Source organism: Polyodon spathula, chromosome 18 (genome assembly GCF_017654505.1).
Source record: "Polyodon spathula isolate WHYD16114869_AA chromosome 18, ASM1765450v1, whole genome shotgun sequence".
NCBI lineage: Eukaryota > Metazoa > Chordata > Actinopteri > Acipenseriformes > Polyodontidae > Polyodon > Polyodon spathula.
In genome coordinates this window covers 34,864,652-34,888,018 of record NC_054551.1, presented here as the reverse complement: position 1 = coordinate 34,888,018, position 23,367 = coordinate 34,864,652, and the positions used below count along the sequence as shown (strand labels likewise).

The 23,367-nt window shown below is 38.5% G+C and overlaps 1 protein-coding gene across 1 annotated transcript in view; it reads right to left on the bottom strand.

The window, feature by feature from the left end:
* Positions 1-5,015: 5,015 nt before the first annotated feature.
* Positions 5,016-23,367, bottom strand: part of LOC121330540 (forkhead box protein D2-like) — a 21,987-nt gene continuing 3,635 nt past the window's right edge. The window contains exon 2 of the mRNA XM_041277128.1: positions 5,016-6,950. Coding sequence (XP_041133062.1) covers positions 6,909-6,950 — 42 coding nt within the window. The 3' untranslated portion in view covers positions 5,016-6,908. The remainder of the gene's footprint in view (positions 6,951-23,367) is intronic.

The window sequence follows — 23,367 nt, the reverse complement described above, 5'->3', positions numbered from 1 at the left end:
AGAAAGCTACTTATAATGAACAAGCGATTTGTCCTGTATCGTTAAGAGAAGTCATTTCACGCAGCGTGGGCCGACAGAACCACACAAACTGTAAAACAAAGAGTCACCCTCTACACAAAGCATTGCCTTGCAATAGAGTCGAGCTAAATGGGTCGTCCCTGCCAGCTCGGCCTTTCAAAGGTGTGCCCCTGACAGAGCCACTGTCACATGCTGTGTCAGTCTGTTTGTTTCCTCTCCTGCTCTGCTGCCTCCCAGTGCTTGATCGGCTGGCCCTCTCCCCGTAGTGATAATGGTGGCTCACTGCTGGTCAGGAGGACCATAATCCGCATTTGCCTTTTCTGAGTCCTGCGCAACAGCTGTTTTTATTTGTATTAGCAATTACTGCTTAGTGTGTATTTTAGGCATGTAATTACCTTTGACACATATGTGGGAAGCAGCTCTGGTACAGTATTTCATATCCCTGAGCCTATCAGAGTCCTACAGGAAATCTGCAGAGCTGCCAAACTGCAAGGCACTCCCTATCCACTCCCTGCTGCTCAAGACATATTTTCTGAAGGCTTTTGAAATGAGTTTTGTAAAGAGAAGTGAACACACTTTATTGCTGTCTGCTAGATATGGCATAAGCAATACATTTTGAATGCATGTTTGAGTGTTTGAGTGCAGCGTTTGTAAAACAAGGAAGGGCGTGTTCTGCAGTGTTCTTGGCATACTGTGTTGTGAAAATCATTAGCGCTCTTTAAGAAACGTTACAAAACGTCAGCTGCATAAGAAAAAGAGCATAACAAGTAAACCCCGCCCCCATCATAATTTAGGACTTTTACTGTGTAAAATTAAACATAATCACACACACAGACGCAGCAATCAACTTTGAACTTTGCTTTGATAGGAGAAGACAGGGTCGAGGTAAAGAATGGATCAAAAACAACAACTTCAATATAATAAAACAAGCAAGAAACAAAATATGTTGGAGGCCGTTACGTTTTGTTTTTCTTTTTGCCCATTGGATTGTCCGGTTGCTCTCCCGCACCTGGCTAACCCTGGGAATCCGACTGCATGGCTGCTCTGACTCAGAACATTTTGTTTCTGCCAACTGGGGTGCCTTGCAGCACAGCCTAATCCAAACTAAAGCTTCCTTCCCCTCTTCCCACTGAGGGTCATCAATCTCGCCTCTCCACAATGATCACTCACAGAACGCTGGTGCCTCTCAGGGAAGCTAAACACAGCGGCAGAGACGCTGCTTCCCTTTCTCGCTGCTCCCCGTTTAGAGGCATTACACAAGAACACACTCGTGCGTCTGAAGGGGAAAACTCGGCTGTTTAAACAAATGCTCAGTGGAGAAACACGTCCCCATAATAAAACACAGGGAGTTCGCTGTGTTTTTTTTTTTTGTTTTGTTTTTTTCCTACGCTAGAAGTGAAGCAGAGGAGCTGGGTGGCATGGGGAACGCTGAGCTCTGATTGTCATCATGGGGTTAGTTTTATTCATGGTTATGGTTGGGAATTGCTGTGGGCACTTAAGTTTTATTACACTTTTTGTTTCTTCAAAATGTAGTGATTATTTTCATCTGCATAATTCTTTTTTTCCTACTGTTGTTTGTAAAATAATAACAATAATAATAATAATAATAATAATAATAATAATAATAATAATAATAATAATATCACCTTCATGGTTGCCTTTTGTTGAATGTGTTTACATTACATTACTTCAGTAAGCTTCCCAGAGACGGAGCAGCAGTACACACACGTCTTCCTAACTGCTGTGGAGTACCTCTGCTGACTTCAGGAAAACGTAAAACAATCCAACAGTGATGGATTTTGGGAAGCAATTAATATGCTGACCTGCGTCTGATTCTAATAGGGTTTTGTATTGTTTCATGGAAAAACACACTTGTCAACTACACAAAGACGTCGACTTATTTGTAATCAGTGCCGGCTGGTTTTACAGACCCTGGTTAGCACAAATCTCGGAGATTAGCTCATGTCTTCTAAATGTTAGTCTGTATTTAAGTTCTGGGTTATGCAGAATAAAAAATAACTGTGCATTAGCCAGAACCCTGGCACTTGAGCTTTTTTTCTGTATGTTTGTACAGTTCTTTTCAACACAGCCAATGACAGAGCTGGATAGATCTGGCTGTCTTGGGTTAAAGGGTCATCGCTCCTCCATCTTTGATTTGTGCTTTCCCACTAAAAGGTAACAACCAACACGTAAAACTGCAAGATTGAGGTCTTTGGAATGGAGTATAATACACTGTCAAACAGCTGTGCTGAAAACTCCATTCCAATTTTCCCATATAGTTGTATTTTCATGTTATCATACAAAGGCTAGAGAAGCAATCATTTAATCCTGGGTTGCCGAATCAATCCATCTCCATCAAGGGTTTGGACCCCGGCTGAGTTCAAAAAGCACCCTACCCAGTAATACAGTTGTTAACAATAACCTAGTTAATTTCCTTCCTTTCACTGCTGGTGGGCCAGCTACAGCAACCGTGTTCAATTGCATTTCAAATCTTGTAGTTGCTGTTGCCTTTGCCCAGCGCGCACAGGCTGTGCCTCATTCTGAACAGTGTGGAGAGCAGCGTGCTACTGCCATCCGGGGCGTGAGGGCCTGAGCAGCAGCTGATCAGCACGGTCAGTGTGGCTCGCAGGCTCCCCTCAAGCACAGTAAAAGCAAAGTGAAAGCATGGTAAAGATCAGCTTCTCCTTGAGAAACATATATAATAGAGACCCAGGGCAACTGGTAAATAAGCCATTGTGAAAAAGACATGTACACATTTCACCTTTTTTTTTTGTCGAGGTGTAAAAACAAAAGTATGAGACATGCTTTTATCAAAAATAATAATATAACACTTTCATGGTTTATCAGTGGGAAAAACATGGGAAAACTGAAAAATGACACTGCAAATGTATAGTGTTATAGTTACTTGTGTTAGTTAGTGTGTGGCAGGATCTTCACATCACAGGAATTAAACAGGTAGCAAAACAGATACAGGCTAGATACTAAATCATACATGAGGTGGTCAGTGACAAGATACAGGCTAGATACTAAATCATACATGAGGGGGGCAGTGAACAGATATAAGTTAGATACTAAATCATACATGAGGGGGGTCAAGGAACAGATACAGGCTAGATACTAAATCATACATGAGGGGGTCAGTGAACAGATATAGGTTAGATACTAAATCATACATGAGGGGGGCAGTGAACAGATACAGGCTAGATACTAAATCATACATGAGGGGGGCAGTGAACAGATACAGGCTAGATACTAAATCATACATGAGGGGGGCAGTGAACAGATACAGGCTAGATACTAAATCATACATGAGGGGGGCAGTGAATAGATACAGGCTAGATACTAAATCGTACACGAGGGGGGCAGTGAACAGATACAGGCTAGATACTAAATCATACATGAGGGGGTCAGTGAACAGATACAGGCTAGATACTAAATCACACGTGAGGGGGGTCAATGAACAGATACAGGCTAGATACTAAATCATATATGAGGGGGGCAGTGAACAGATACAGGCTAGATACTAAATCATGCATGAGGGGGTTAGAGAACAGATACAGGGTAGATACTAAATCATACATGGGGGGGGCGGGGGGGGGGGTGTCAGTGTAATCGATGCTCTACCAGGCCAGTAAAAAAACTGAAAGCAGAGAGGTGAAATAGGTCAGTCATATATATAAAAAGAGAAAAGAAAAGATTATTATTTAAAAGTCTGGAATTACACCTTTACAATCCAGATCACTTCAATGGGGTCCACGACCATTTTAACACTGCAATGAAAGTTCACAAAGGGAGGGGGGTTGTCCTTTGCTTTTTCTAACACACTAGAGTTCCTGAAACGTGCTCATTAGCAACATGCATCAGCCGCTCAGCACTTCAATTGATGTCATTTGCATCATCGCTCATGGCTTTCCTCAAAATCCAAACAAAGCCAAGAGGTTTAAAGCCAGATCTTTCACAGATCGCTTTGAAACATGAATCATTAGGGCATCATTGTACCTCTGCATTCTGCAAGAGCTGCCGCTTCAATAACCTCTCAAAGGCCAGCAATCTTGGGCACTTCACGTGTCCCAGCCTTGGAGGGGCCTGCATTGTGTCATTTCACCTTTTATTTTATTTCTTTCATTTCATTTTTTTTAATAATACTTATTAGTTCACTCCCATTATTTAGCTTTGAACCTTCAAAACCAGCTCCGGTCCATCATCATCACTGAGGGGTTTGAAATTGCATTTAAATTGAATGCAGGATCATTGCAAGCCGCATGACACATAATTAGAATAGGAACACATGCGAGTAAAGTCTTTTGCAAACCCACATCAGACCATAATCCAAATACTTTTTACAATGTTCAAACAGCAATCCCATTTGTTAATCAAAATGTGTTTTTTAATGAAATACATTATTGGATGAGGATCTTAAAACCCAGCTACTACCACCTGTGCAGTCTGCCTGGCTTTTTACTTAAACACTTATAAGGCAAAGAGTTTGCTTCAAATGCATAAAATAAGATGTTAGGAGCAAATATGTATTTATTTATTATTTAATAAATGATTGCTTATGAAAGATAACTGAAACAATTCATCCTAGCATCTGTAGTGGCAATATTTTTTCAGCTATGTACGTGTCAATCAGCAATACGCAAACCGCTCAATAGAGTCAGAACTTATGAGAAACAAACTGAATGTGCAAGGGCCCCTCGAGCGCAGGACATGGGGGCTCAAGCATGAACATGAGGCAGCACAATAGCTATTGTGCACCATCTCCATTGGAGGGACAGGTGGAGTCCAGGTGGAGCAAACCGTCTCTCTCACAAGAAGGGATTGTTTGCTGAATGTGGGCAGCTGTCTCTCCACTGCCCAGTGTTAGTGTGCTACCGTGTGTGCTCAGCCCCCTTCCTCTGGAGCACTCTCATTACCAGCGCCAACTAATCAGCTCAACAGGAGCATGCACTTATGCAGAGAGAGGGGGCACTTATAAGCAAGAGTGTACGAGATTCTTTAACAAAGAGTGTAGGAGATAGATTGAGAGTCTGTTGGAAACCAAACAGGAGGCTTTCGTTCTTTAAGCTCTAAACCCCAGCTATGAAAACAATTTCACTATCACAAAAATATGCTATTGTAACAATGCAAATAATCTACTGAGTGATGCACTTTTTACTTAAACACAGGCAAATTCATAAAACGCAAAGAGGTATTTCATACAGTGTATGCCTAATAGAGTGGTTACAATGTAATTCTTTCCATCACCCTTGCTTTTCAGTGCTCACCAGGTCTCGGGAATGGGGAGAAGGCAATGGTATTAGATGTCCAGCCAGTGGTGGCAGGTTGATTTAAGGTACACTGACCCTCTAACAAGGCTTTCCAGTCTGTTGTTCCCTTGTGCTCAGACAGTGAATACAGAATGCTTCCATTCCTGTTGAGAATTAAATGATCTGATTGGCAGAGGGGGGGGGGGGTGACAGAATGTTCGCTGAGGTTCCAGAACTACCAGAGTTTGTATAGTGGAATGTAAAGCTTCCTATTTTCAGCAGAACTGTGCTGTTTTGTATAACCATGTGGTCCAGATAGCTTTGGTTTACTTTGAGAACCTGGACGGTATGCAAGGCTTAGTTAAATGTATGATATGTTTTGTTTGTTTGTTTGTTTGTTTGTTTTAAAGGTCGTATTTGGGAATTGCTTTGAGCCTGCTACCAATGATTCTCCTTCAGTCAACATTAACAAATAGATCTGTCTTGTTTGTTATATCCTTTGATCTTGGTATGATGCTGCTGATTCAGTTTGAACCACACATGTTTTAGTTTGTTGTTTGTACATTGCAATATCTTTTATACATTGCAATTGTCTGTTTTGTTGTTTTCCAGGATCCCCTTGTAAATGAGGACTCGCTATCAAGTGTTAAATCTCCTGGTTAAATAATTAAACAAATAAATTAATTAATTGATATTTGTGGAATTGTAAGAATGAATAACTTTCCACGTGGACGACAAATATACTTTTCCACACTTCACCTTTTTGCTGGAGGTAATGCAGTCTCAGTCCTGACAGTCTGGTTCGTTGCTTCTCACACTAATGCACTGAAGATCTGAGGTCCCCTGGTCTGGAATGAGTTCACCTCGCTGCTGTGAGACTCTCCCCCCCATAAAGACCTCAACGACAAATGTGAGCAACCCTTTATTGTTACATTTCTGTCTCCATGGCTATTTAAGGGGTCATTAGCTGTATTTGCGTTGTGGCAACAGCTTTAATTAATCTGTCGCGGCGGCTTAATTGAAGGTCAATGCCTAATAACCGGGTTAATTAGACCTGTCACTTAGGGGATAAGTTGTGCGACAGGAAGGGACAAACCTGCGAGGATTTTATTGAGCAGTTTATAGTTCCTGTTTTGATAACTTATTTAACCCTCTGTGCTCTAAACATGACTGTTGTCGTGTGGGAACAAACTACACAGCCAATTTACAGCATTATATATTTCAAAAGAGAATTACAACTTGCGACGTGACTGGACCACCTTGCTCGGAGGAACGTCAACACAGTGGCCGCTGGGAATGCCATTATTGTTTAGTTGCTGCTATTTTAGTTAATGCTGACTACAAGCCTGATACATAATTCAATCACACATTTCCAGGTGAAATATATGCAGTATTTACAACATAGTAAGCCGTCCTTGTTTTAAAGGTTTGAGGTTGCCAGTATTTACATATGTGCATCATTACGCCGATATCTTTAGTTGAGTTGTTGCCCTCTCCAGACACTGGAAATCCGCGTGGAGTCTGAACTGCGTGGGTCTCTGTACTCTTGTTGATGTTTCATAGCCAGCCCTGCAACCCGACCTTCTGTCCCTGCTGTTTACTTTCATCCGAGACTGGGCGGCTTATCAGGTGAATCCAGCATCAATCTGCGAAGCAAGCCACGTGATTCCCGACTTGAAACACCTGTGAACAAATTTAAAGAAACATCATGCCCAGAAATTCAGAGAGGCCAACAGAAGTAACTTTAACACAGGGAAAACTGGCAAAGGTTTGAGGTGTTTATTAACGGCTGTTTTCAAAGACCTGCCCCTTTCAATACTGCAGATCCTTATACTATACAGGTCCAGGTAAGATAAACCCACTTAAAACTGCACTCCGCTCTAGTGTAGGAAAATCAACTCCGCTCAGCACTGCGCTAGCATCATCTAATATACCACTGCACTGCACTATTTCATAGCCTGCTGCTCAAATCATTCTGTGAAAGTTATTACTATGTAACCTCTATACTAGACACTGACCCCAAACTGTAGAGCCCCCAGTATCTTAACGTCTTCGTCTTTGCAATTTTAATTACTTTGATTTGTTAAGGAACAGGGTGATGTCAAAGGTTTTACCTTTTTTGACTACTCCGTGTGATACTCGTATCAGACACATAATGATGCATTTAAATCTATCTATTTGTTTTGGGTAATAAGACGCACTGTCAGGAACAAGTTCAGTTGCGCGCAGAAGAGGACCAAAAAGGCCTGTCTGGCACCCCCCCCCCCCCCCCCCCCCCCCAAAAAAAAAAAAACAAAAAAAAAAAAAAAACTAAAAAACTAAAACAAAACAGTAGTGTCTATTTAGTCCTTTACATTTATGCACATCAGAAGCTAAGGTAGAAGAAAGAGGGTTATGCGATATTAAGGTACATTTAGACTCTGTTGTGCTTGCTTCTATCCATTACTTCTGTTGAAGTATACAGGCATAGAAGGGACCTTATTGTAAGTGAATGCATTGGAAGGTGCTTGAGCGCGGTTGAATATTAAGAGGCTATGTCATCAGGGGAAAACACATCTTTTGTGGTGCCTGGGATCTCTCACACCATCCTCTTCAAACCTGCCCACGACAAAAGGAGAACTCGGATACCCTTAGCGAGCGTTCTTTCAGAGGCAGCTGCCAATCACTCGCAGGTCCTAAAGATCTGGATGGGGGCAGGACTCGCTTCCAGTATCACACCGGTGCCAAATTCAATGGATACACTTTTTTTGTTTGTTTTGGTAAAACAGTTTTTAAAAAACTAAACAGGTAAAAAATAAATAAATAACAAACTCCAATATGTCTACATCAGAAGCACCCACACAACGCTGGTATTAGAGTATGCGAAGTCTGCTAGAGTCCGAGTAGCCTCACGTATTCTTTTTCTTTTTTCACAATGCTTGCATTGGAATATCTGGTTTATTAAAGACTGCAGCGGGAGCTTCTTTTGTATTTTTTTTTTTTATTTATAATGCAGCCTGACCATTTTTTTAAATCTTGGTGGAATTGCGCTGTGAATTAAGAATAATGTGTACACTAAATGCACAAATGCACAAGTGTGTGGTTATGTTTGCAAACAAGTGCAAATAGCATGCTGTGTAACATCGTTTATGTTTCTAAAAGTTGGCTCTTGATAGTTCTGTAACATTGCCAGCTTCGTGAAAATATGTTTGCCCTTAATCGCTGGTATGTACACATTTCAGTCACAATTCAATATTAATTGCGATGAGGACTATTTCATTGTAATTGCGTTTCCTTGCTTGTTGGGCTTTTTTTCATGATAGCGCATATATAAATATATAGTTCTGCCAATGTGTTTAAACAGCTATTGTTCTTCTGAAGATTATAGATCTTTTGCAATGTATATGCAGGCCGAATCCCCGATCTGTTTTCTGTGTGAGGGGCAATTCTTTAACCCGATTCTGAAAAATGTTTGTCAGTTGTTATTTATTCTTCCGAAGCTGTACAAACAATCGAAGCGCTTAAATACTCAAGTTTACGTTTCTTTCTTGGTCCTCTGTCGTGTGCAGGGAAGTGAAAGACAAAGGAATAAAAGCCATTTGCAAGGATAGTTGCTCATGCATTGTGAGCGATATAGATTGCAAGCGTTTCTTTGGGGAAATGCAAAGCGGGGCAAAAAAAACAAAAAAAACTTTCCACAGATCTGCCCGTCTGACACTCCTCGGCGCTCGATGATTAGATAGGGAAGTCGCTTCATCTCGGCTTCTGGAGTCTTCGTGGTCTGGGGTGCTGTGTTTTTATTAGTATTTCTAGTTTATGGATAAAGACATAGAGAATGGGTCAGATGGAAGTTCCCAGCTGTACAAACAAAAGCACAAGGCCCCCATCTAGGCAAAGTGAAAAACAAAACTGCGGGTTAGAAAAAACACCTTTTCAAGTGTTAGATTCCTTCCCGTGTCTAATACGATTCCACACACAAAGGAAAAACGGCGTTCAGTCACGATTTGCAGTTCTGAAATCGATTACCCTTAATATCTTTGATAATGGCAATTTGTTATGTTTTTAGTTGTTTTTTTTAATGTTTCAGTTAACTGATTTTTACAGGAAAGAAATCTGTCCATGCAGGTAAGAATTGCCTGAGAAATACCACAAAACTCCAAACCCCAGACTGATTAATGGCTGTTTTGTTAACGGCCCCCCAAGTTTCACAAGACGAATGAGCGATAGACCCGAAAATGTGTCGTCGTTCTGGGCTCTTTGTTTTCCTGCGGTTAGTTGCGGTGGATCCGCTAAAGATATTAAAGTGTAGGCATTGGGTCACGAAGAAAGCAAAACAGACACCACTCACTACTCAAAATAAACATTAGTCTTGAAACGTTTGCCCTCTCGACCCCGGACAGATCGCATTACATTTATTCTGCAAAACATTTTCCCTTCTTTGCAAAGTAAAGATTTTCCACTGTAAGACACCGTAGTTAAATGAGAGTCGCTGTCCTCCCGGGTCTCTGTATACCGCTCTGTATGTGTGATTTATGTGCGGCGGCTGTCTAATTCCCTGATAGATTGTCTAACCCATACTAAATGTCGTCTATATATTGTTCCCGTTATTTTAAGGCATGACTGGAAGGGGTGCATTTGAGCGAGATGCATCTGTCAGGAGTAGGTCTACTGGTGACAGTGTTTTTCCACATGTGGGGAACACCCCAAATCCTCAATTCAATCCGGCTAAAGACTGATTAGCAAACCAGCCCCATCCCTAATCTGATACGATCTCGCTTCTATAGCCATTGAGAAGTGTCCAAGCGAGACCCGTGTATTTCACATTTCTGTCTACTGGAAGACTTTTCCTAGGGCAGCGTTTTAAAAAAAAAAAAAAAAAAAAAGGATTGATTTTGGCACCGAGAAATTCCCATTTCCTCTCAACAATCTCCTAAATATTTTGTTTGGCTGTAAATGCAGCCTATAAAACTCTTTAGACTGAACTGTGTTTAAAGTGAGCTTGTACCATTTTAAGGTTGTCGGTTACTTCAGCGCTAAAGCGTACAGAACTCTTTTGGAAATCTGAACGTACTGCTTCCACAGGCATCAGGTATTCTGTGTACTCTCTTAGGAAATATTTTTGTTTTAGCTCTTTGACAATTCTTACATACTGCACAACAAAGGATTCTTCACAGTGGGTTCAATATGAATACCACGTCTGAGTCCTAGCAAGAAGCATTGTGCGTTCCACAATGTGATGGAACCCCCAGCCAAATAAAGGGTTCCAAATATGGAGTTTCAAATTCAGAATCCCTGATTAAGATTAATTCTGCAACAAATGGTCCTGTATAGAAGCGGTTATATAGCTACCCTCTTTTGGTAGGTAGGGGCTTGTATAAGAATGGTATAGAAAACAATAAGGGTTCCAGAGAAACCGCATGGAATCATATGGTGTGCATACAATGCTTTGTGACAGGCAGATTATTATATTTTCAATGGGTTTGTGATAGGCAGATTATTATATTTTCTATGGGTTTGTGATAGGCAGATTATTATATTTTCTATGGGTTTGTGATAGGCAGATTATTATATTTTATATGGGTTTCTTTTTGACAGATGTTTTTGGATATGGAAAACGATAGGTAAAGAACTGAAGGCTGATTTAAAAAAAAAAACACTGCTTCCTGGTTCCAATTGTGCTGAATCTCACGTGGTCTGAACCTAGCAAGATCATAGCACTGGAATTGTTACAGCACAAGATGGTGTCTTGTACCAGGAAGCAGCTGCCATTGGGGTGCTCAAAAACTGTTGCTTTTAAGAGTGTGTGTGAGAATTATATTGGTGCTTTGAAAAATGACAATGAAGTAATCAACCTTCTTTAGAACATATGGTTGGTGAATCGCACACTTGATTTAATTAATCTTTTTTTTTTTTTTTTTTTAAACAACACAACTTTCCTAAACCAGTCCATCCCAATGTTATGAAAGGGCCCAGTGTGAACAGTGCTAATAAGAGGTGAGAAATGAATTAGAAAGCCTTGCAACTCCAGTATCTAATAAACACACAAGTCACATCACGGCGGGGTTTGTATTCGTGCGTAATCTTTCTGAACAATTTTGCTCCCTCTCTCAGCACAGTCGTTCTCAGAGGGAAGGTTAAACCCAACATTAATGATCTTAAACTGAAAGTTAATTCAACAGATGTGATCTTATGAGGGTCGCGCTGCATTCACTCCAAAAACAAGTGTTCATTTAGCTCAATTGCGCACTCCTCCGTGCACTTGTGCAGCCGTGTCAAGAGACATAACGTTTCCTCAGTGCCGGGGCTGCAGCTGCGATGCTTTATCACTGACGGGCTAATATGGAGCGTCACATGTTACACTTGAGTCCTCGTCATTATATATATCCGTGTCCCTCGGCAGCGCGTTTATTGATTTCTCTCGAGCCGGTGCATTGTCAAAACGGCGCACTCAAGGCGCAATGAACCGATGGGTTTCCATGGCGATCGTAATAATATTAAAGAGGAGCCATCCCATAAGCTCCAAGAGCACTTACACACACACACACACACACACACACACACACACACACACACACACACACACACACAAACTCAAGTATTTAGTGCACTCCACTTGATGGTGAAGGTTAGAAGTACATGCATTTACTGCAGTAGAGTATGTTATAAAGCAATGGTGTTCAATCTGGTGCCAGAAGCACAAAACACACACACACACACACACACACACACACACACACACACACACACACACACACACACACACACACACACACACACACACACTCACACACTCACGCAGAACACACACACACACAGACTCACACACTCACACAGACTCACACAGACACACATGCGCGCACACACGTTCACACACACACTCACACAGAAACACACACAGACTCACACACTCACACAGACTCAAACAGACACACATGCGCTTACACGTACACACACACATACTCACACAGACACACACACAGACTCACACAGACACACATGCGCGCACACACGTTCACACACATACTCACACAGACACACACACAGACTCATACACTCACACAGACTCACACAGACACACATGCGCGCACACACGTACACACACATACTCGCACATACAAACACAAACACACACATAAACACATAGAATACACACAGTTTTTGTCACTCAGATATTGATCAATGATAGGAAATACATATTTTAAATATCTTGGACATATATAATAGGCCTATCTATGTGTTTCTGTTTTGTTTAATTCGTGCAGTTTTTCGTTAGTTGTGTTTCCACCTTCATTGAAAACACAGTTCAATATAAACGACACGTTCAATGTTAAGGAAGCCATGCAGCACAGAACACATTTCATGGGAGTCGAACAATTTTGCATTCGCAAACAGACTTCAAAAAATAACAATTCTTTAAATAGCCCGTGCGTTAAAGCTTTGTGAATGGGGCCCGCAGTGTGTGTGTGTGTGTGTGTGTGTGTGTGTGTGTGTGTGTGTGTGTGTGTGTGTGTGTGTGTGAAAATGTTTAAATCTTTCCAGTCACAAATACAGTATATATATGTGTGTGTTTCTTAACTGTTTTGTGTTTTAAAATTTAAAAAAAAAAACTGAATATTGTAACATACTAATAATAGTAATAATAATTATAAATCTATTTTTAAACCTTGCCTTTATTTGCCAATGAACTAATAATACATGCTTAGGGAAAGTACTTTCGTCATGGCAAAATAAGAGCCCTTTTAGGTACAGCAGTTTAGTGATAGAATATATAACAGCACAAACCAAACTAAAGCACCTGTAATCGATGAAATACAAGTATTGTACTCTAGTGCATTAAAAACAAAACAAAACACAAAAAAACTAACTGTTAATAAAAAAAAATAGAAAACTGTTTAAAGGGTTGAAACGACACGTTAATATTGCAAAACGGGAAACAAAAAAATTGAGCTGTTTGTTAAATATACAGGTATGTTTAGAGACTGGAGAATATGCTTGGAAAATAAACCCGGATTATATGCCCTTAAATCATGTTCTATTGGAAAGACAAATTAAAGGGACATTATAAATAATTGATAGGGATAGATAAACTGTAATGTGTACAGATTAAATGTCCACCTTGCTGTAGGGGGTGTGGGATGCCACTGTACCCCAGGGATCAGATAATAGATGGAACCGAATCCATGTATTATGAGCCAATCTAGACACAGCAAACACTGGGGTCGATTCAGATGGCAGAAGTGCCCTTAAAAAAAAAAAAAACTTCCCCCTTCTATTTCATTAATTCGACACTGTTATCTGGTATTATTATTATTATTATTATTATTATATTATTATTATTATTATTATTATTATTATTATTATTATTATTATTATTATTATTATTATTTTTTAGCAGACGCCTTTATCCAAGCTAAGGAAGGAGTATTGCTCTATCTATAGAGCGTACCGCGGTTTATACAGTAATGCAACTGTTTTGGACTGGCTTACTGTATTGTTTCGTTTTGTTTTTTGATTGTTGCGTCGGCTTTAGCGAAAACCCCTATTAAAAGCCACCACAGAAAGGCAAGCATCAAATGTTCGATGGATAGATATGTAAACACATAACCCGAGCAAGTTTAAGCGCCGCGTTAATAAGGTTTTGGCGCTGACTGGTTTACAGTGTGTGGAAATGATTCTATTTGAGGCAGGCGCCTAGCGGTTTCATGTTTGGCGTTGAAAGTGAACCCGACACAGGCTGCGGAATCCGTTTAAGTAATTAAAAAACATTTGCGCTTATACCAATGTTACTCTATTGCTTGAACGGAAAATGACAAATATATACGCTAATACGTGTACGGTAAGTTGTAAAACAGTATTGAAAGTGGAGGAAGAAAGAAAGAAAGAAAGAAAGAAAGAAAGAAAGAAAGAAAGAAAGAAAGAAAGAAAGAAATGTGTTACAGAGTTGCATTGGACCTCTTAAAAATGGAAACGCTTTTATTATTCAAGACCTTGTTAAACACGAGGAATCATTTTCCATGTAAACGTTAAGGGGTTGTGCCAAAAAATGTGAATGCCCGCTGCTCTAAACTGAGCGGCATGGTCAAGCCTTCAGTCATAAAAAGCGGGTCCCGGCGTGTAACTCGGACTGATCAGTCACTCGTGTATGTGTGTGGTTAATGGAAAGCAGCTGTCTATTTGTCACAGTGAATTTACAGACGGTAAAACTTTTTTTTTTTTCGAAAGTTAATATTCTGTTTTCCAGACGATGCTTTGCCATTGCTTTATTATGATAAATAAATGAAGACCGCAAAAATACCGCGGTTAACAGCGAGAACAAGATACAAAGCACACCTTACAGGAGAAAAAAAACCCGAACCTCTTTACATTTGAAAACAATCACAACAAAAGCTGTACTGATGTCATTTGATGCATTACATGCAGACTTATGCGGTTACAAGATGTGAGGAAGTTGTCCTAATAATGTAGAATACAGAATACAGACTTTCCTCAAATGAAGGCGGCACTTAACGGGTTAATCCCACCCCGATGACTTGCCTTTAATTATCTAACGCAATTGTGTTCATATAAGCCGTTTTTAAAATCAGATTGATATGAATGTTAATATATCTGTTTATTCTGTGCCAGGCGCCTGCATCTTACACAACGGTTTGTCCGAGTGTTAGATTGAAACAAACCCCTAAATTAAAACATGACATTTACACAGACCTTTTCTCTCTCGCTACGGCGGTATTCAAATTCTTATTTGTTTTGTTTTTAAACGAGCTGCACATTTTAAATAGAAGGTTATTGTTTTCTGTGTATTAGTATTGGTGTTACTGTATTTGTTTAAACTTTCTTACGCTTACTTACCAACCCTAAACATGTATTTGTTACTACATATTATATTATATATATATATATATATATATATATATATATATATATATATATATATATATATATATATATATATATATATATATATATATCCTATTATATATATATGGCCACATTCACAAGACTTACCCCAATACATTATTTTATTGTAACCAGGAAACAGAATATTAATGTTGCAGGAATTATTCTCCTGACCGAATTAATATAATATAATAAAACTGGTATTGATTTAGCACAGTGGCAAATGGTTTATGGATCTGACCCATAAATTGTAGTAACTTGACTGTAAACTCATAATGTGATCCAGAAGGAAAATACACCTGTGTGTGTATATAATGTGGAATATATAAAATGTGGAAGTGTGTGTGTGAGAGAGAGAGAGAGAGAGAGAGAGAGAGAGAGAGAGAGAGAGAGCTTTGTATGAAACAAAGCAGAATTGGTATCACATGTACACCTAAAGTCACCACGTGTCATCTCCTTCATCAGTGATGTTATCACATAAGAAGAAGAAGAAGAAGAAGAAGAAGAAGAAGAAGAAGAAGAAGAAGAAGAAGAAGAAGAAGAAGAAGAAGCGGTGTTCTAGCGAGACCTGGAGAGGGTGCCCTTGCGTGTAACGTCTCGTTTTAATTGGGTTTTCACTTCTGTAAACACCAAGTGTCTCTGTCGCAATGGCAAAGACAAGGTCATGAGGAGACGGTGACGCCAGCGATCAACGGGTTACATTTAAAAGATCAGGTTACAGATATAACATATATTAAATATAAATGAAATATATCCATATAAGATATGATAAGATACCTTCCCATACAATAGATTGATCGCTATATCGGTAGATACTATTTCAATCTAAAACTGTGTGTCTACATAATAATAATTATAATAGTAACAATAATAATAATAATAATAATAATAATAATATCGTGAGCTGCCCTTGATCAGGCGTTTAAAGACAAGCTGTTTCTAATGCAACACATTCTGTTCGTCTGACACATAGCGAGCACTCCGAATCGTGCTATTTGTCAACATCATGTTTAATTTAGCGTGTTTTCACTATGGGCAGAAACCAAATACAATGCAATAAGACATTAAACAATACAAGGCAAGCGGACAGACAGACAGACCTGGGTTGGGGTACAATCAAAGGGAAGCCGGATTTGCATGTGAAAGAGGCGAGGAGGTAACGCCTGTGATGGATCAAAGCCGGACTGCACGTACACAATCATCACGACACCTGTTGTTTCAAATGCAGCGGGCTCAAAGTTTAATTTTATTTGTCCATATTTCTTTTCTTTTCGCGGATAAACGGAAAGCAGACGAACGAAAAAGAACAGAGACGGACGGCGACAGAGACAGGAGAGAGAGAGAGAGAGAGAGAGAGAGAGAGAGAGAGAGAGAGAGAGAGAGAGAGAGAGGGGGGGGGGGGAGGAAGCTAGGAAGCTGTAGTTAGTTAGTCGTGCAGTTTCTCGCTGAAACTGCAAACCTTTTTTTCCAACTCATTTTGAAAAATGTTTTTTTTTTTTTTTTTTTTTTTTGGTTTTTTTTTTGCTGCTCGGTGGAAATGTTTATCTTTTTAACATTAAAAGCATTATTGTGGTGGCAGGGTTATTTGTCACGATGACACTTTTGTGAACCCTTCTATCCTCTAACAGTGTGTGTCACATTTACTAATTAAGTAACTCATTAAGTGATTAAGTATGTCTAACGTTTCTTATTTTATATTGACTTCCGAGGGTGACACATTTCTTTCTTTCTTTCTTTCTTTCTTTCATCGCTTTTCTTTTCTTTCTGTTTCTTTCTTGACTTTCTTTATCGCAAACAAGACTCTGTAAAATATGTAATTCTGCAATGCGTAGGAGAATACTTAACTTGCTTAAAGCAAATTAATAATACTTCTCAATATGTGTTTAACTGTTTTATATCTGAACTGCAAAACGTGTATCACAAAATAGGGGTGAAGTGCTATAGTCCTATCGAACGACAATCAGCCTAGACCGATCTGGCTGAGAGTATATATATATATATATAATATATATATATAGATATATATATATAGATATATATATATATATATATATTATATATATATACTACATAGACGTATCTACAGCGTGACTTTGTGACAAACACTGAAAACTGTTTTGCCAAAGACCGGTTTCTGGCCGGTGTAGTCGAGATTGTCATACACACGTTTATGACCAATCGGCACTATTATAGCCGTATAACGTGTTGCATCTTGCACAATAACGCGAAAACTCGATTTTGAGCTATTGCCATGTTTAAAATACAAAATTTATTTATCATATATCCCTAGTTTTTATTTATATATCATATATATATATATATATATATATATATATATATATATATATATATATATATATATATATATATATGGTGGTTGGACTGGAGTCTGACATGTATAGAAGGCTGCATTATTAAATACAATTGTCTATAACCCCTCTAGATGTAAGATTTACCTATGTTTAAATAATAGAAGTTAATCAAATTTCGAATACTGACAGGGTGCACATTCAATGATCTCGGTTTACATTTAAGCTATGGGCTCGACCGTAACAACGGAGTATACCCGCCCGCCGTAAATATAAATATGACAAGGCCAAAGTCAACGTAAATTGTACTGGTTATATTCGGTGTCGTCATAAGAATCAGATATTTAAATGTTAAATGGTAGCCTTGCAGAGCTTATTCTATCCTGACGCATACCACAGAACCCTTACGATCCCGATAAGCTGCCGTATCCAGATATCTCTCTCTCTCTCTCTCTCTCTCTCTCTCTCTCTCTCTCTCTCTATATATATATATATATATATATATATATATATATATATATATATATATATATAAAAAATCAGGACTGTAAAAAGAAACTATAAATAATTCAGTCATAGACCAAGTATTCGTATACGAATGTGAAAATTCAGGCTAAAACCGACTCCATACATTGTAAAATCTGTATGAATCCATTAATATGTAAAGACGATTGTAGATTAGTATCTCGTATAATATAGTGGCAATGTGATTTCTGAAATATTGTAAAAATGATTTATATAACGAAACGAAGTAATTGAAGAGATTCAAAGCATTAACCAGCCTATATAATTGCAGTCTGTTTTAGTTTTTTTAGATATAATATTCCGTCTTGACTGTGGAAATAAATGTATCGTTTAAACTACGTGCCAAAGCTGGCTGGTATTCCATCACTGCAAGGGTGTATCAGCATTGCGCTTTAATAGAATATTTAGAGACAGGGACATACATCATGTTTGATAAGAATCTATACTGTTAAAAAAATAAAAGCACCCTATTGATATTGATTATTCCATGCTACATGTACACGCAGAGAGCGCCTACAGGTCTCAAGCGCATTCACATCTAATTTAGTCTAAAAGAAGAATGCTGATATTGTTTTTGCTCTTCGTTTTGTAGAGAGTTATTATTATATATCTAGAGAGTCTCCAAACAGCCAGACAGCACAAGCAGACTAAATGAAAAACGATAACAACTCCATGTTTTATACTGGCGATCTATAGCATCACTCGAACAAACTGGAGATGATTTGTGCTTGCAATTTTAGGGTTTTTTTTTTTTTTTTTTTTTTTTTTGCTGTTTCAAGACATAAGAAAAGGAGGTGATCTATACATTAAAAAAAGGGAGTTTTGCACTGTGAGGTTAACTCGCCTGAGACACCCACGGAGTATAAATGTGGGCTGTCTGGCCTGTTTCATATAGCACCCACAAGAACCCGCTCAGTCCCTCGGCTGTCGTCTAAATCTTAAACCTCCATTTCAACACGTTTCAATAGCTTTACTTACAGACTCAACTTTGTAAAGAAAAAAAAAACTGTCCATTATTAGCTTGTAGCTACCAAGCGCTGCTAATCGATCTGGGAGCCCCCTTCCATTCCACTGGCGCTAAAGACTCTTTAGGAAAAAGGACGGAGGGTTAAAACTCCATTAAGTGGACAATAAGGTGTCCTTTTATGAGCTTAAATCGAGAAAAAAAAACACAATTTTAATCAGTAATTCAGCCACAGAAAGATGGGCATAGTAACCTATGCAAAGGTCCTAGTTAATTATTACTGGATATAATCCAGGACTAATAACAACCTTCTTTTGTCAGAGAACACAAAGCATGTCTTAACTTGATATTGATGTGACCCTTGTTCTAAAAATACATTTTGATTTTTTATTTATTCGTCTGTTTTTTTTTTTATTTACTTTAATTTAATTTTGCTCAAATGACTATTTTACAGTAGGATATTTTATTTTTTGTTGTCTCTTTTTATTAAAAACTGACGACGCTTTATCTGGTGTTCATTGAACATTCAAACTTTTATAAAATTTTACATATGTACTTACATACTTAATATATATGGTGGTTGTGTGTGTGTGTGTGTGTGTGTGTGTGTGTGTGTGTGTGTGTGTGTGTGTGTGTGTGTGTATATATATATATATATATATATATATATATATATATATATATATATATATATATATATATATATATATATTCCCTAAAATACAATTATTCCTAAACTATAGATACCACACCAATTACATGACATACGGTATGGTAAAATGCACTTTTACGCACAAGGGACTTGTCCTTTAGCGCGTCGAATAACACACATAGTGAATAGCTAACGTGTTCCAGCATACACCTCGCGTGTTTCGTCTTTTAAATTGTGTAAGGCTGTTAAACAAATCACTTGAAAAGTTATAAATTCGAACCAAAATACAAGCCTGTCGTGTACGCGTAACAAAATGTATAATGCAGTGTATCCGTTTGAATAGACATCTTTGTGAATAGACGGTCTCTTTAAAATGTTACTGCCATATCAACAGTCCGCATTCCGTCCCATTCACTCAACACGAATCTTCTGTAGAAACTAATCTGTTAAACGATTAGACATGAAATAATATTCGTTACGTGGAACTGTGCAAAAATAAATAGATGGATATGTTTTTTACTTATACAAGATTGGGATTATACAAGATTTTACAATTATGTTACATACTTTTAATGCACATATTTTGACTAACTCTCTTCTGCAGTTGTAACTTGAAAGCAAGCATTGCCTACTAAAAATCCAAGAATTATTGGTCATTGATTGTTACATTATTTTCTTTAAAATGAATGCGCGATGGTGTCATTATGTCAGTGGTAATATAATGAATAGCAGATTTAGTAGCAGATAACAGCTTTCTTTCTGAAATGGGTTGTTTTTGTAACTTGACACTAAAACGTTTAAAAACATACAACCATATCTAAAGGGAGCCGACCTGGCCGTTTAAAGCCTAGCCCTCGTTAAAAAGGAAAGAGAAGCATAAATAAAGGAACAAGACATTAGGATTTCTGGATAGCTAAAAACGGGTAGTTATTAAGGGAAATTCCTGGTTTTAAAAATAGCATGAAGCCGTTTAATGTGTCAGTCTGTGGCAATGAGCAATGGCACACTCAATTCGTGGGTTAAAAACAGGAGTCTCTTACCAGCGGAGATTGCTGGAGTACGGTGGTAGAGGCATGGGTGGTCCGAGCGAATATGCTAATGCTCCACATGCAGAAAATAAAAGCAAAATGTACATGCTGTTACAAATTGTAAGAGATTGTAAATCGTAACTGTAACCCCCGATTTCATTCTGAGATCAGATTAAAAGCATTTCTAGTAGGCGTGGTGGTTCCACTGAAGATAATGCGAAGCAGAGCTCTGCAGGAATACATGCAACAGGAGGAATCGGACACGTGGGAAGTGCTGCGTGCGACTAGAACGTGTGGAACACAAAAGACAAGTCATTCTAAAGCACAGTGCATCAGATAAATAAACAGCTCCATGTGAGATCTAGGTCTACCCATGTACATTTCTGGCTACACTGCACTGTGAGTCAAGAACGCTGTAGTTATATGACACACACGAACACACACAACACACATTGCTGTTTACGTTTAGAAATGTTAAAGGCGTGGTTTGTGTTCATTATTTTATTTAGTAGTGTATTAATGATTTAAAAGAAATAAGAACTACATTGCAAAGTTTTTTTTTCCTTTTTTTCTTTTTCGTTTATTTGTTTTTAAAATTTGTTTATAAGGCCACAGTGCGCCTGTGATTTAAAAGAGGCGAGGAAGTGTTAACAAACTAATGCGTATGTGCTCCTTACCAAATACCTCTTTAACACAAAATACTGTTGGGATGGGAGAGCATAACCGGACTTAAAAAAAAAAAAAAAAAAAAAAAAAAAAACAGCAAAGGTGCGACCGAGTACAAATCATTGACACTTCGATGTGCTGTAATAATTGAAGGCATGTTATAAATCATCATTCAGAATGTAGCCTTTGCTCAGGCTCGTCTCGTCTTTGTTACACAATGGTACAGTCTATTAGTTTTTTGCACATGGAAAGTAAAGTTTACCCAACGCGTCTCGGTATTTGTAGCAACACGCTTTGTCAAGACAGTCGGTGGTATTGAAGAAAACAAAAGGCAACCCCGACCCACAGACCCTAAAAAGTGAAAACAGGGAAGCGCCCAAAGTTCTTCTCTGCTGAAATCGGGTATTGAAAGCAAGAAGCTGCAACTATATTGCAAAAATGTTTCATTTCTGCGGTTGTGTATAAATATCTTCTATAAACCAACCAAAAATATACGTTGTACTAAATATAAAGCAGGGACATTAAAGTAAAGTTTGGTGTGTATTACATATATATTATATTTAAGACATAAATTAACACAATTATTAAAGTTCTAGTGTTATCAGACGTCGCCGCGAAACTAGACTGTTATAAGGCGTTCTTTGCTCCGAAAGCGCTGAATTGTTTGTTACGCTTCTTCACAGATTTCTCTTTGAGGTTATCCAGAAACCTTTTCTACGCCACCAGACCTCTATTGTGCGCATGGGACAGCTTGCTGCGCGAGTTTGCAAACTTTCCTTACTGTTTCTGTTGCCACACAACTTGAGTAGTAATGAGCGATTTGTAAGAGCACACACAAACGAGAGAAGAAGAAACAGAGGGATCCACTTCACATGGAAATAGCGATTAGTAAGCCCCTCAGTGGTTGTTTAGGCCCGGCTCGACGCAATTACCTATACATGACAACATCGGCCAAAGCGTACAAGGGATAGTTTTGAATTGCATCGAAGAAGATTAAAGCCCATAGCGTATTAGAGCAATGTTCTTCTTTCTAGTACATCGCCATTAATTGTAATAGCCTCCTGTACCTGCCACTGCAAGAACTAGACCCCACTCGAGTGTTTCGTTCCATTTTTCTGCAAAACAAAGAACCGGGTATATTAGCTCTTCTGCGCTGCAGTGCGAAGCGTGCACCGTTTTACTTATAACTAAACTCATAAACAAACCTTTATGTAAAAAAAACTGGAGGCGCGGTTGCACCCTTGGAATGACATTCTTAGCGTGCTGTTTCTCTTTTCTCCCATGGTGCAAGCTGGGAGCAATGCGATCCACTGTGCACATAAACTGAGGGGAAATCGAATGTTTTACTATTGCCGTGATTTTAAATGTTGTTGTTTTTTTTTTTTGTTTTCTCTAAACCAAGCATTAATGTACAAAGCATTACAAACCAATAACACTGGGCCTATATACTTTTTTTTTTTTTTTTTAAACCTGGAATTAAAAAGATCAAGGGTTAAAGGCCAAATATATTAACATACTTATGTCATGTTCTCAAATTAAAAATGCTAGTAAATGGCACAACGTATTTTTCTTTTTTCTTTCAGAGGATGACATGTTCTTTCTTTAACTACTGAATGCGTATTTGTGCAGACAATAAAAAGCACTTGTGAACATCCCAAACTCACAATTGAAATTACGAGAAGCCACCTTTTTCCCACAGATCTCATTTACGCACTGGTTACTACACTAGTTGAGTGGTCTAACTATAAGAAGTTATATATTGAGTTTAAGTTCCTTTTTTAAATCCTATACAGGAACTTTATTTAATTAGTTTCAGCGTTTATTTTAAATAATGTCTTCATTTTGAAACATATGGGATTTATATACATGATAACCGAACTCAAAGATTTGAGGATTTCTGAATTGAACCAAAGCAGTTTCTTAAGCACCAAAGGAAGCCTTCAGAAAGGGAGTGAATAAAGAGAAGGCCCACCTGTCGACAATGAGCTTGTCAAAAACACCCCCGCATAACAATCTAACAATCTGCACACAGCTCCGATAAATGAAGGGGTCTTCACAGCCCCTTCATCTTAAAACATGT